This window comes from Girardinichthys multiradiatus, chromosome 4 (assembly GCF_021462225.1).
Source record: "Girardinichthys multiradiatus isolate DD_20200921_A chromosome 4, DD_fGirMul_XY1, whole genome shotgun sequence".
In the NCBI taxonomy this organism is placed as follows: domain Eukaryota; kingdom Metazoa; phylum Chordata; class Actinopteri; order Cyprinodontiformes; family Goodeidae; genus Girardinichthys; species Girardinichthys multiradiatus.
The window spans coordinates 4381296-4395875 of NC_061797.1; the positions used below are offsets into that span (position 1 = coordinate 4381296).

The window sequence follows — 14580 nt, forward strand, 5'->3', positions numbered from 1 at the left end:
TGCTGTAGCCCATCAGCCTCAAAGTTCAATGTGTTGTGCATTCAGAGATGATCTTCTGCATACCTTGGTTGTAATGAGTGGTTATTTGAGTTACTGTTGCCTTTCTATCAGCTCGAACCAGTCTGGCCATTCTCCTCTGACCTCTGGCATCAACAAGGCATTTGCGCCCACAGAACTGCTGCTCATACTTTCTCTTTTTTGAACCATTCTCTGTAAACCCTAGAGACGGTAGTTTGTGAAAATCCCAGTAGATCAGCAGTTTCTGAAATACTGAGACCAGCCCTTCTGGCACCAACAACCATGCCATGTTCAAAGTCACTTAAATCACCTTTCTACCCCATTCTGGTGCTCGGTTTGAACTGCCGCAGATCGTCTTGACCATGTCTACATGCTTAAATGCATTGAGTTTCTGCCATGTGATTGGCTGATTAGAAATTTGCGTTAACGAGCAGTTGGACAGGTGTACCTAATAAAGTGCTGGTGAGTGTAATTATTATGGTACCACATGGATATACAGGTCCTTCTCAAAATATTAGCATATTGTGGAGAAGGGCCAATTCCAGACCTTGGGGGACCTGCGGAAGCAGTGGACTGAGTCTGGAGTAGAAACATCCAGAGCCACCGTGCACAGGCGTGTGCAGGAAATGGGCTACAGGTGCCGCATTCCCCAGGTCAAGCCACTTTTGAACCAGAAACAGCGGCAGAAGCGCCTGACCTGGGCTACAGAGAAGCAGCACTGGACTGTTGCTCAGTGGTCCAAAGTACTTTTTTCGGATGAAAGCAAATTCTGCATGTCATTCGGAAATCAAGGTGCCAGAGTCTGGAGGAAGACTGGGGAGAAGGAAATGCCAAAATGCCAGAAGTCCAGTGTCAAGTACCCACAGTCAGTGATGGTCTGGGGTGCCGTGTCAGCTGCTGGTGTTGGTCCACTGTGTTTTATCAAGGGCAGGGTCAATGCAGCTAGCTATCAGGAGATTTTGGAGCACTTCATGCTTCCATCTGCTGAAAAGCTTTATGGAGATGAAGATTTCATTTTTCAGCACGACCTGGCACCTGCTCACAGTGCCAAAACCACTGGTAAATGGTTTACTGACCATGGTATCACTGTGCTCAATTGGCCTGCCAACTCTCCTGACCTGAACCCCATAGAGAATCTGTGGGATATTGTGAAGAGAACGTTGAGAGACTCAAGACCCAACACTCTGGATGAGCTAAAGGCCGCTATCGAAGCATCCTGGGCCTCCATAAGACCTCAGCAGTGCCACAGGCTGATTGCCTCCATGCCACGCCGCATTGAAGCAGTCATTTCTGCCAAAGGATTCCCGACCAAGTATTGAGTGCATAACTGTACATGATTATTTGAAGGTTGACGTTTTTTGTATTAAAAACACTTTTCTTTTGTTGGTCGGATGAAATATGCTAATTTTGTGAGATAGGAATTTTGGGTTTTCATGAGCTGTATGCCAAAATCATCCGTATTAAGACAATAAAAGACCTGAAATATTTCAGTTAGTGTGCAATGAATCTAAAATATATGAATGTTAAATTTTCATCATTACATTATGGAAAATAATGAACTTTATCACAATATGCTAATATTTTGAGAAGGACCTGTAGTGCAATGCAATAAGAAATGTGTTACAGTTTAATGAGTCCTAATCTCTTGAGTCTTAGAGATTACACCAAAATGGATCAACCAACAGGTCAACCAAGTCAGAATCCAAACCCCAGCTAGATCCCTTTTGCAAGACATTGAAGTGCCTGTGACACGCTTTTTCCACAAATGCAGAAATTGAAAGAAAACATCTTAATATCAAAGGAAATGGGCAGTAATTGACATAATAATAGGATTAAAGACACGATAAAAGACAATTGTAACACAAAATAAGCATATTTCGATGGAAAATTCCAAGAGTCCAAAGTTGCCTGGTGTTACGTCAAATCGCATTTCCCCATCAGATACTGTTCCCCCTGCATCTCCTCAACACCCAGGTGGTAAACAAAGCGCGTGTTTGTTTCTGACTCAAAATCGGCGCGCTGTGCTCACGTCACAAGGGAACTATGGCCACAGTGAAAGCTCAAACATGTATTTTGGCGAAGTTGATCCGCTTTTTTGAGCTAGTGTGATCTCATTAGATAATCTCATATACTATAATTTTATGGAAACATACTCGTAGATGGATAGATGCATCCTAGTGAGTCTGTACACCTCGTCAAATACTGCTCCCTCTGTATTAAACAGGAGAAACGGTATCTGATGAGTCTTTACACCCCGTCAGATGCGGTTGCCCCTGTATTAAACAGAGTAAACGGTTTAGGGGTCTCCACACCCTATAAACTCCGTCACATACCATTCCCCATATATTAAACAGGGGAAATGGTATCTGAGGTTCCTATAAACCTTGTCAGATACCGTTTCCCCTCTTTTAAACAGGTAAAACAGTATCTGATGGGTCTCCACACCCCGTCAGATGCACATCCCCCTATATTAAACAGGGAAAATGGTTTAGGGGTCTCCACACCCTATAAGCCCCGTCAGGTAGCGTTCCCTCTATATTTAATAGGGGAAACGGTATTTGATGGGTCTTCACACCCCATCACATGCGGTTCCCCCTATATTAAACAGGGAAAACGGTTTAGGGGTCCCCACACCCTATAAACCCCATCAGATACCATTCTCCCTATATCAAACAGGGGAAACGGTATCTGACACGCCTATAACCCCGAAATAAAATATATCTGGTGGTCTAGACCTCTAATTTACATATTTTGTTCATATGCAGGTTTAAGTATCTCAATACTTTCCTATAATGAAAAGGCAGAATGATATTTCGATTGCTTTAAAGGATTTAATACACATATGGTGGTGTGTTCTATATTATAGTTTTCCACAGGTTTTGTTTAGTCGTTTACCTTCATGCTACTATTTTGTAATACACCGAACTGTTAAATCTGTTTTGAGATTTAATATTCGGACCTTGAATCTGATTATATGTGCCCTTTTTTTTCTTTGAGCACCTGCCTCTTTGGTGGTCTCTGCACGGCCCTGATTGAAAGTCATATGTTATATGTATAACATATGACCGTATACCTTTAATTTTCTCCTTCTTCGCTTTAAAAGCTGTGATAGAGGCATACGAATATACCTGATAATTGATAGAAATTTCACAATTTCTACACATTTGGGGAAAAGAGATGCTCTTTGCTAATCACAGACTTCCTTCTAATAAATACATTTGAACAGTCTGTTTCTTTTATTTAAGGAATTTATTTGGACAGTTGTGATTGATTGTCTCTGGTTTCACATAAATTTAAAGACAAATAAAAAAAGATTTTTTAAAATAGTTTCAACAGCATATTTTCATTTAAGAAACATGCCCTCAATTAGGGCTATTGCTTGTCTTTTTTTAAACTGGCACTGCTAACCGAACTCAACTTTGAGAATTCTGAATTTGCCCTTTAGTCCTCGCCGTAGCCTTCATGAACCTTGTATTTATAAATGCGGTTGGCACCAGCTCTAAATGAAAAAAATGTGAAATCATTGCCAATATACAAGGTGCAATTGCATTAATTGAGCTTCTGGCGGCGGCACACTCTGTGACAAATTGCCTATAAATGTCCAATTACAAACTTTCCACGCCGCTTATCAAACTTTGGAACATAAATTAATTTGGCTTCAGCCACCCCCAAAAACCAACAAGAAATGGACCCGGTGACATTTAACAATTTTCCAGTACCTATCCCTTGGAAGCTATCCTGAAGGCTCTTCTAAGAGCCAAAAATATTCGATAAGGAGGAGGGCAGCTGACTTTGCAATTGACGGTGAGTTGGCTATGTTGCTTTCTTTGAATTAACTTGTAGAAATAAGACCTTTTTTTCCCCTAAAATATTTTATTTAGTAATAAGTTCTTTTTGGGAGCACAATTTCCTTTTGGAAGGTTTAATTTATATTTCCAATATTTATTATGTTTAGGGGCACTGAGCCACAAAAGTGTACCAATGCCTAATTAAATAGACAAGCAGGCCAACATCTTTGTTTGCACATATGGCAAGCTTGTTTGATCTCAAACACGATGTATTTGAATGAATAGAAGGTATGGACAATATTTCATTCCAATAATCATTATATCAAATAGTTTATCTGCAAGGGAGGCTTGGATATCGATTATCATAAACTCAGAGTATGAATAAAATGTGATGTTATTGAAAGTATGGCGACATGTTTTCCATAGTTTGAAAGACACTGTTGTATTTCAGGGGAAGAAAGAATACCAAAAACTTTAGGTGTAATAAAGATGACTAGACTAGAGGGTGACTGTGTTACATCTTAAATGGCCTACTCAATTATCTGCTTAACTGGTCACCATACCACACTTTATTTGGCAATTTATCATGGTGGAGTGACTTGGTGCACCCTTGTGGATATAACTAAAATACTTTGCATAACACAAATGCATTGCATGTCTGTCTGTCTGCCTGTCTGTTTATCTATGTGTTCATCTATCTGCAACATTAGGTAAATAAATTAAACTGAAAATAGAGTTAAATACTTTGAGATGATTATCAAATGATTACTTCTTAATGTTTGCTGCACAACATTTCCCACACTAGTTTAACCCATACAGATGCACATACATTCATACTCACAGAGGCAGCTGATTTTGAAATGGATATAGTATTTTGTATGTTGTGTATGCTTATTGTTTTACTTTTTTATATTTCTACAGATGAAATATTGTATTACTGCAGAGGAAGCACTCCAACCAAGAGGAAGGTTGTTACCTGTAAAGAGGAAGCAGGACAAATATTTAAGGAATTCCATGCCAGTGCTTTTGGTGCCCACTGTGGCAATGTAAAAACGAGGGACGCCTTTACCAGTAGGTTTTACTGGCCTGACATGTCAAAGAACATTGATAAGTGGGTAAGTATTTTCTATCATAAAACTTACAAACACAGTGAGACATCCAGTGTTGTTGTACATAATTTAACAGTATAGATCTTTCTTAAAAATAGAAATATTTTTGAATTTTTTTATCAATGTCCATCAGCAATGTTTTCTCATAGGTCAGGTTATCTGCAAACATTACTCTAAAATGTATCTTTCTTCACCCATGTATTGTCTTCCTTTAGGACCTATGATTTAGTTTCAATGTTTCGAGATATTTTCTGTTTTTTGTCATTTTGCAGGTTAGCCAATGTTTGCAGTGTCAGAAAAGTGCTGTGTCAATTAAGCAGCAAATAGCCCATCCCAATTGCAGTAAGTGACAAATACTTCATGGCACCTTGTTTTTATTTCCATTATTGAGTTGAGTCAACCATGTTAAGGGTCATCCATTGTGGTCGGATAGACCGGCTGGGTTGCGTAGTTCGACATGCGCAGCTCAACAGCCGTTGCTGCTCTGACGTCACCCGAGATTATAAAACCCGCAGAAAACAAACTTTCATTTGCCATTTCCAGCGTGTCTCACGGGATGATGCATCGGAGGTGCATATCTGGAGAGACAAAAGCTCGCAGGTGAACTTTTCCTCCACACGTCATTCCTGTAAGAGCTTGAAAGCTGCAAATCTGTATGATACAAGAAGGTCAGAAGATTCATATATCGATGGAAGACCCTGCCAGCAATCCGTCGCAGGTTGAAAGACCCACAGTTTTATTTCCAAGGAGATGGGTTTTCCTCCTTGTTGATTCAGTTGACTGCAACGGTTCCTCATATTTTTCCCGTTTTGGACAGATGAGAAGTTTACCGTTTTTGAGGTGATCACGGACACGTGTCACTCTACTTTACCAAATGGTCCGAAGCCTACCCTCTACCATCATACCAGCCGCTGATGTTTCACAGTGCATACTCAAGTTCTTTTATCACCTTGGAGCACCAAAGTGACTTTTAACTGACCAGGGGAGGGAATTTGTCAATGAGGTTTGTTGAATCATATATTATGTTGTGAAATAGTTTTGTGTTTTATAATCAGGTATAGAAGGGAGTTGAAACAAGATAAGCTATCTTGGCATTTTAGTAATCAAAGGTTGGTCTTTTTATTGATAACAGCAATTCATATTTTCTTCCAACAGCTGAACAAAGAGCTTTGCAAAAGGCTGGACATTGAGCGCAGCAATAGTGCTCCCTATCATCCCCAGACCAATGGTCTGGTTGAAAAGCTCAACGGGACAATTCAAAGGTAATTACAATGTCAGAATTGGAATGTAATTCTTCTAATGTGTGTTGTTTACTTTGATTCATGCTTTTTCCAATTATGTATGAACTCGATGCCATTACAAACTTTTTTCTGTTTGACAATATGATATCAAACAGCCAGTGTGCTGGGAGTGAAATGCTCCATCATGCAAAAATACATTTGGTTTCCATTATGTTCCCCTCCACCAACCGTTGATTATATGACCTCCTGTGATTAAAGCTGTTAACGGCTCCTCGGATCCTGGCCAGATCTTCTGCTCCCCTGGACATGAGGCATCAAGTTCCTGCAGAATCCCTTTGTGTGGCCTCAACTTTCTGTGCCATTAAGGCCTGAATAATTGGCCATCAATAGTTTTAGGGAGGATACTTCTAGCACTAGATTGGTTAATCTGTTCACCTTGCACGAGGGCTAATAATTACTTTCAGTTACCCTTGCAAACAAATGATAAAATATTGCTTTTCAGAGCCCTGTGCAAACTTGTCAGCGAGCGAACGAACACTTGAGACCAATACTTGGTGCGGTTATGTTTGGACTGAGAACCAAAAGGCAGTACACCACCAAGTTCCCGCCATTCTTCCTCCTCTTCGTTCTGAGCCCGACAAGTTAAAAAGACGCCCTGATGGTAGGGGAGCTCCTGGAAGGAGTTCTATAGCGCAGTCATATGGTCGGTGGGGTGGAAGGGAGAGAGCAAGATCTTTTAAAGCTGAGGGATTCCAGCCCAATTCAGCAGTTAGAGTATGGAACTCAATAGCCATGACCGCCTATTGTCTTAAACCCTGCTTTAAAGTCCATAGCTTTTTAGCTGCCTCATCGCTGGGCTGATTAGGAGAAAAGACTAATTTAAATAAACTAATAAACTCATCAAAAGCATAATAATGGATTGATGATTCATTTATGATCGCTTCTGCCCATCTTAATGCCTGGTCCCTGAGTAATCCAATTATATATGAAATCTTAGTCACATCATCTGGAAAAGACTGAGGTTACTTGTGAAAAATCAATGTGCACTGTAAAAGGAATCCCTTACTTTTCTCCAATCCACCAGAAAATGATTTGGGAGGAGGAGAAATTATCTCTCGAATAGAACTACGATTCTGGACAGGGGTGGGCACGACCTGAGCAGGAGGCAGAGAAGAAAGTTCACGATTAGTTGAAACCACAGGAATTTTGGTCATTAATTCTTGCAGCTGTCGGTTCATGGTGCAAATAGATTGTTGGATCTGGTTTTCCTGTTGAGCTAAGGCGCTAAGGCGCTAAGCACGGTTTTGTGTTGACCTAATAAAATGCCCTGATGAGAAATGGCACCTCGTAATTGTGCTTCAGAGTCAGAATGGTCAGCTCGTTCTGTCATAATGGATAGTTTTAAGACTCTGATAAACACAATCACGAGGAAACCAGGACAGCGTTTAAACAGTTTATTTATTCACAAACATAAATTCGTTCTGGAATCCGGGCTGGGTCAGCAGACAGGATTGGGATCCCACTGAGGGAGAAGAAAGGAGACTTAGAGACCGTTTGAGAAAAGGTGGATCAATAATACTAAAGTCCGTCAGGATTAAACTTAGAGCAAATAAGCCCTTAGCCAGGTCAGGGAGGAATAAGTCTTTACCATGATGGTTGAGGTTGACAGGAGGGTGCAGCAGCGGAGAAAAGTAATTCCTCGTTCTCCTGACTTTGTGCTTTACTCCATTCAGCGGGCCCCATGGGGAAACAATGATCCGTGGGAGGGTGGACAGGCAGATGGCTGGTTCTCAGAAGCTTGATAAAAAGTTATTTCCAGAAGCCTGGGTCCAGGAGGGAGGCAGAAAGGAGACTTACAGCCAAGGTTCTTTGAGGCTTGAATTTCCACATTCATTTGAACATGGCAGGAGACATTAAGCCCCCCGAAACTCAGGTAGAAACATTTCCTAGAGGCACAGTAGAAAAAACAAGAAGATCAGAGAAAAAGTAGAAAACAGGGATGCAGCAGCAGAGGTCGAGCTGTTTACCACGCTTGTGAGACAACAAGCTGACTCCTCCATCTGGATCTCCACTCCTTTTGAGCCCAGGTTGATTCCTCGCTGATGAGCAACAGCTGCGCCGCAGCACCTGCCGGTCACACCCTGAGTAGTAGGAAAAACACTGCACAGACACACAGACTGCACCCATCCTGCAAACAACCAACGTGGATATGACATAAACTTTATATTTACTGGGTTTATAATGCAATTTTATTTGTAAAGTGTGTTATGATTTGATATGGACTAAATATGTAAGAAAGCAATTATTGGTTAGTGTTTAGGAACTGTGATGTTTCTAAATATATCTTTCATTTTATAAGTTCTCACATTGGCAACACTGAGTGATCCTGTTGGTGAGCTTGGAATAAACCATCTGTACATAAAGAACTTGTCCTCGTGGTGACTGATGTGTATAAATATATGTGTGTATCTATCAATATAGCAAGATCAGTTTATAATAGCTTAGGTAATGTATATAGCCCATTAACTGAACTAAATGATCTAATGTAAACAATTGCTAATATATACACATGTATATGTAAATATATGTGTGTATTTATTAATGTAGCGAGATCTAATCTGTCTTTAGTGAATTATTTTGAAAACCCGGTTTTTGTGCTCATTCTGTTTCCTGATGGTGCGGTATGATTCATGCATATTGACTCCAGCATCCGGCAAAAATAGACTCTGGTCCAATTAGATGGCCGTCTGCACGCCGCAGCACTTGTGGTCTGCCATCTGATGAAAGTTGACTTTCTTCTCCTGACTCTGCTGCATCTCTGTCTGATAGTGACTGAAATATATGTAAAGAAAAATCAGATTCTTCTCTGCTGTCTGTGTTGCAGCCATTGTAGCAACAGTCAGTTTATGTGCGGGATTCTCCTTTGACATCATAAAGAGAGCAACAAAATCACAAAGGAGTAGTCTGGAAATGCCTTTTTTGTAAAATGTATGACCATAAATCTCAACAACTGTTTATTTTAGTGTCATGAATTTACTTTTTAAAATATTTTATCAATGCTTCCTTTCCATAAATGTAATTGGATTTATCATGAAAATTCAATGTCACAGGCGCTTTAAAGAATTGTTAGTTTTCATTTATTCCAATTTTGTGATAATCTTTTTATTGTTTTTCAGTGATAAGCAGTGTAGTTCAACACCATTATTTGCATTTGTATCTTTTATTTCTCCTGCTAAAATGTGGCTGTGTGTGTCTGTGTGTGTGTGGATGAGCAGATAAGCCATGTATGTTGTTCTGCAGCCCTGTGGGCCATGATGTCCCGGTCCTGATGGCTGACAAAGTTATTGATGGCACTCCTTGTGGACCATATGAGGCAGATCTTTGTATTAAAGGGAGTTGTAAGGTATATATGCACATGCCTACTTAATTATACCGTTCACTCAGTCATTAGACTTTACCAAGGACATCACCTGAGTGACAAGTCAGTTTTGTGTAGGTGCTCCATGTAATAGGCATCAAAAGATAAAAACAATAGGATAAATTGTGTAAGGCATTTCAGTGGTTTGTGTTGGTGATGGGGACTCTGGTAAAGTTTCCAATATATTCTCATATCCCATGATGCCTTGCATGAATTATGTTCCAAACTTTCAGGTATCTTGCAGAGCGAATATGGATAAAATCATGATAAAATATTAACTTTTAACCTTAACCTAGATAATACAATCATGGCTGCACCTTCATCCTTTAAAGATTAGGAGGATGAAGAAGAAAAGGCCTCTGCTTACAAATACCAAAATATTTAGCTGTGTTGTTCTCTCCATTCTGATGAAAAGAGAAACTGTTACCTCAGAAAAGCTCTGAGACACATCAGTTCTTACATAGTAACAAAATTGGTAGCATTATGTTAAAGGAGGTCAGACATGGTCTTGTGTATCTCAAAGCAAAGAGAACCCAGTCATAGCTGCAATTACAGTGCCTTGCGAAAGTACTCGGCTCCCTTGAACTTTTCAACCTCTTGCCACATTTCAGGCTTCAAACATAAAGATATAAAATTCTAATTTTTTGTGAAGAATCAACAACAAGTGGGACACAATCGTAAAGTGGAATGAAATTTATTGGATGTGTCAAACTTTTTAACAAATAAAATGAAAAGTGGGGCGTGCAATATTATTCGGCCACTTTTCTTTCAGTGCAGCAAACTCACTCCAGAAGTTCAGTGAGGATCTCTGAATGATCCAATGTTGTCCTAAATGACTGATGATGATAAATAGAATCCACCTGTGTGTAATCAAGTCTCCGTATAAATGCACCTGCTCTGTGATAGTCTCAGGGTTCTGTTCAAAGCGCAGAGCATCATGAAGACCAAGGAACACACCAGGCAGGTCCAAGATACTGTTGTGGAGAAGTTTAAAGCCGGATTTGGTTACAAAAAGATTTCCCAAGCTCTAAACATCCCAAGGAGCACTGTGCAAGCAATCATATTGAAATGGAAGTATCAGACCACTGCAAATCTACCAAGACCCGGCCGTCCCTCTAAACTTTCATCTCGAACAAGGAGAAGACTGATCAGAGATGCAGCCAAGAGGCCCATGATCACTCTGGATGAACTGCAGAGATCTACAGATGAGGTGGGAGAGTCTGTCTATAGGACAACAATCAGTCGTACACTGCACAAATCTGGCCTTTATGGAAGAGTGGCAAGAAGAAAGGCATTTCTCAAAGATATCCATAAAAAGTCTTGTTTAAAGTTTGCCACAAGCCACCTGGGAGACACACCAAACATGTGGAAGAAGGTGCTCTGGTCAGATGAAACCAAAATCGAACTGTTTGGCCACAATGCAAAAGGATATGTTTGGCGTGAAAGCAACACAGCTCATCACCCTGAACACACCATCCCCACTGTCAAACATGGTGGTGGCAGCATCATGGTTTGGGTCTGCTTTTCGTCAGCAGGGACAGGGAAGATGGTCAAAATTGATGGGAAGATGGATGGGGCCAAATACAGGACCATTCTGGAAGAAAATCTGTTGGAGTCTGCAAGAGACCTGAGACTGGGACGGAGATTTATCTTCCAACAAGACAATGATCCAAAACATAAAGCCAAATGTACAATGGAATGGTTCACAAATAAACGTATCCAGATGTTGGAATGGCCAAGTCAAAGTCCAGACCTGAATCCAATCGAGAATCTGTGGAAACAGCTGGAGACTGCTGTTCACAAACGCTCTCCATCCAACCTCACTGAGCTCGAGTTTTTTTCAAGGAAGAATGGGCAAGAATTTCAGTCTCTCGATGTGCAAAACTGATAGAGACAAACCCCAAGGGACTTGCAGCTGTAACTGCAGCAAATGGTGGCGCTACAAAGTATTAACGCAAGGTGGGTTGAATAATATTGCACGCCCCACTTTTCATTTTTTTATTTGTTAAAAACGTTTGACACATCCAATAAATTTCATTCCACTTCACGATTGTGTCCCACTTGTTGTTGATTCTTCACAAAAAATTAGAATTTTATATCTTTATGTTTGAAGCCTGAAATGTGGCAAGAGGTTGACCAGTTCAAGGAGGCTGAGTACTTTCGCAAGGCACTCTATATGACACTAAAAAACAGAATTTAATTTGATATTGATTCAAATTTCTATCCATTTCACTTTGTGGACAGCACATATATTTTGTATTTTTATGGGGTAATTTATGTTGTAGTGTAAGGATGTGGTCAGGGATATTTCTATAAGCTATGTCAATATGGTTTTGTGACACCAAAAAAGATGAAATACTCTTTAAATTGTATGTGGTCATTCACACATGAACCAGGTGACCCAGTTGAAGTCAAATATTTTACTGTTGATTTTTATATTTCTATGCACAGAAAATTGGCTGTGACAGCATAATTGGCTCCTTGGCAAAAGAAGACATTTGTGGTGTTTGCAATGGAAATGGAGACTCTTGTAAAATTGTGAAAGGAGACTTCAACCACACCAAGGGAATGGGTAGGTGTGTCTGTTTTAGTATTCAACTATTCTGCTAGCTTTGTTTTGAGAACAGATATCCAGGCATGTCCAATAACTGCTGAGTTGATGTTTCTGGAGTTACTGCAGCAGTGGTTGTCAAGATAGAATCTTAAGGATACAAAAATGTTCTGCTATTCACAAAAAAAACTGGTAAGAAAGGTGGTTCCAAGCCAACCCATATGGAGAAGAGCAATTGCTGTGCAAGTGGTGTCTGACACTACTTTGCTCCTGGGAATTTGTAAATCATGTGACAGGGTAATGTTTGCTAGCACCTGGCAAACTTGTATTGGATTTCTAATTTCTAACAATCTTTGCTTCAAGATAAACATATCCATCCATCCATAGTCTTCAGTTTATCCGAGATCAGGTTGTGGCGGGAGTAGTAGGTTCAGAAGGGAAACCCAGACATCCCTCTCCACAACACATTCCAGCTCATTCTGGGGGACCCTATGACTTTCCCAGGCTACAAGGGACAAACAGTCCCTCCAGCATAATCTGACTTGACTAGAGAACCGTTTAAATCACTTAACAGTAAGTGTATAACGATGACTCCTTCTATGTGTCAACCTTTTATTTTTTAATTTTTTGCCAAATGCCAGAACACGAATTACCAAAAAATTAAATCAAGCTATTAAGAAACAGTTATCTATTCGTAAATGATAGGGAGAATGGCAATAGGGAGTTCAACCCCATTTTCCAACCATATACAGTACATTGCTTTATTGAAATCCTGGTTGGAAGCATGGTGGTGGTTACTAGTGGAGATGCAGACATGGGAAACGTGCAGGTATAGTCGGAGATGACGTGGTCCTGCTGGTCCCTTCCAGCCAAGACCTACAGCATGCATTGGTGCGGTTCACACCCGAATGCAAAGTCCGAGGCCGGAAATGGGTGGATTGCCTCAAGTTTCTGCGTCAAGTGGAGGCTTTCAAGTATCTCGGGGTCTTGTTCATGAGTGGGGGGAGAATGAAGTGGTAGATCAACAGATGGATCGGTGCGGCCGCCACAGTAATGAGGATGCTGCACTGGTCCATTTTGGTGAAGCGAGAGCTGAGCTGGGACCTGAGATGGTTCTCGCAAACTAACACTGCTCAGAAGAAGGTTCAGCAGATACTGTACATCCTGTGACAACTCAACAAGTACAACCTTTCACAAGAGGTGCTGGCCATATTCTGTATGGCCGTAATTCAGTCTGGGCTGTTTTCATCCATCACTGTGTGGTTTGGCAAGGCTACAAAGCAGGAAATTCCAAACTAACTTGGGCCTGTGTGAAAATTGCCCCCTAAAACTAATAACTGGTTGTGCCAAACTACCATCAAGTGTTAGACCATTATTGGGCTGTTTGAGGTCATGCCAAATAATTTCAACTACATTTAAGTTTTGACACCTTTCAACCTCGACCTTTCAGAAGTGGGGTTTTTGTATACCTCTGGATCATTATCCTGTTTCATAACCCATGCTGAGCTGGAGCTTAAAGCCACAAACTGATAGCTTCACATTCTCCTTTAGGAGACTGCTAGGTGTCAGTAACTTTGTTTTGTCATCTGTTCTTGAATGACTGTAGATCATATGTTGCTTTATGGGGGTATAGCAGCTCCTCTCTCTTATTAAAAGGACCATTTAAAAGTAACAACCTTTAAGCAGATATTAAACATACTTTTTATTAAGACCACATTTTTGTATAAAAATATTTTTATAGGGTTTGATGTAATATTGTGATCTAAAATGTTGTGTTTTCGTACTTGTAGTCATCGTCTTCCACTTTATCCGGGGGGCAGCAGACTCAGCAGAAAAGCCCAGACGTCCCTCTCCCCAGACACCTCCTCCAGCTCCTCCGGAGGGAGCCCAAGGCATTCCCAGGCCAGCCGAGGGACATAGTCTCTCCAGCGTGTCCTGGGCCGTCCCCTGGGCCTCCTCCCGGTGGGACGTGCCTGGAACACCTCCCGAGGAAGGCATCCAGGAGGCATCTGATATAGATGCCCAAGCCACCTCAACTGGCTCCTCTCGAGGAGGAGGCAGCTCTACTCCAAGCCCCTCCCGGACGGCCGAGCTCCTCACCCTATCTCTAAGGGAGTTCCCAGCAACCTTACAGAGGAAGCTCATTTCAGCCGCTTGTATCCGGGATCTCGTTCTTTCGATCATGACCCAAAGTTCATGGCCATAGATGAGGGTAGGAACGTAGACTGACCGGTAAATTGAGAGCTTCGCTTTTCGGCTCAGCTCTCTATTCACCACAATGGACCGGCACAGTGCCCCCATTACTGCGGCAGCCGCACCAATCTGTCTAGTCGATCTCCCGCTCCATTCTTCCCTCACTCGTGAATAAGACCCCGAGATACTTGAACTCCTCCACTTGAGGCAGGAACTCCCCTCCAACATGCAGTAGGTCTTGGCTAGAGGGGACCAGCAGGAC

At 41.2% G+C, this 14580-nt stretch overlaps 1 protein-coding gene across 6 annotated transcripts in view; it reads left to right on the forward strand.

The window, feature by feature from the left end:
• The window catches only part of adamts17 (ADAM metallopeptidase with thrombospondin type 1 motif, 17), a 68567-nt gene that overhangs the window by 41261 nt on the left and 12726 nt on the right, over positions 1-14580 (forward strand). For 5 of the 6 annotated variants that reach the window (XM_047362814.1, XM_047362816.1, XM_047362815.1 and 2 more), the window contains 2 exons: positions 9432-9559; positions 12026-12146. The exons of the other annotated variant lie outside the window; for it this stretch is intronic. In XM_047362814.1, the coding sequence (XP_047218770.1) occupies positions 9432-9559; positions 12026-12146 (249 nt within the window). The remainder of the gene's footprint in view (positions 1-9431; positions 9560-12025; positions 12147-14580) is intronic. 6 annotated transcript variants of the gene reach the window in all.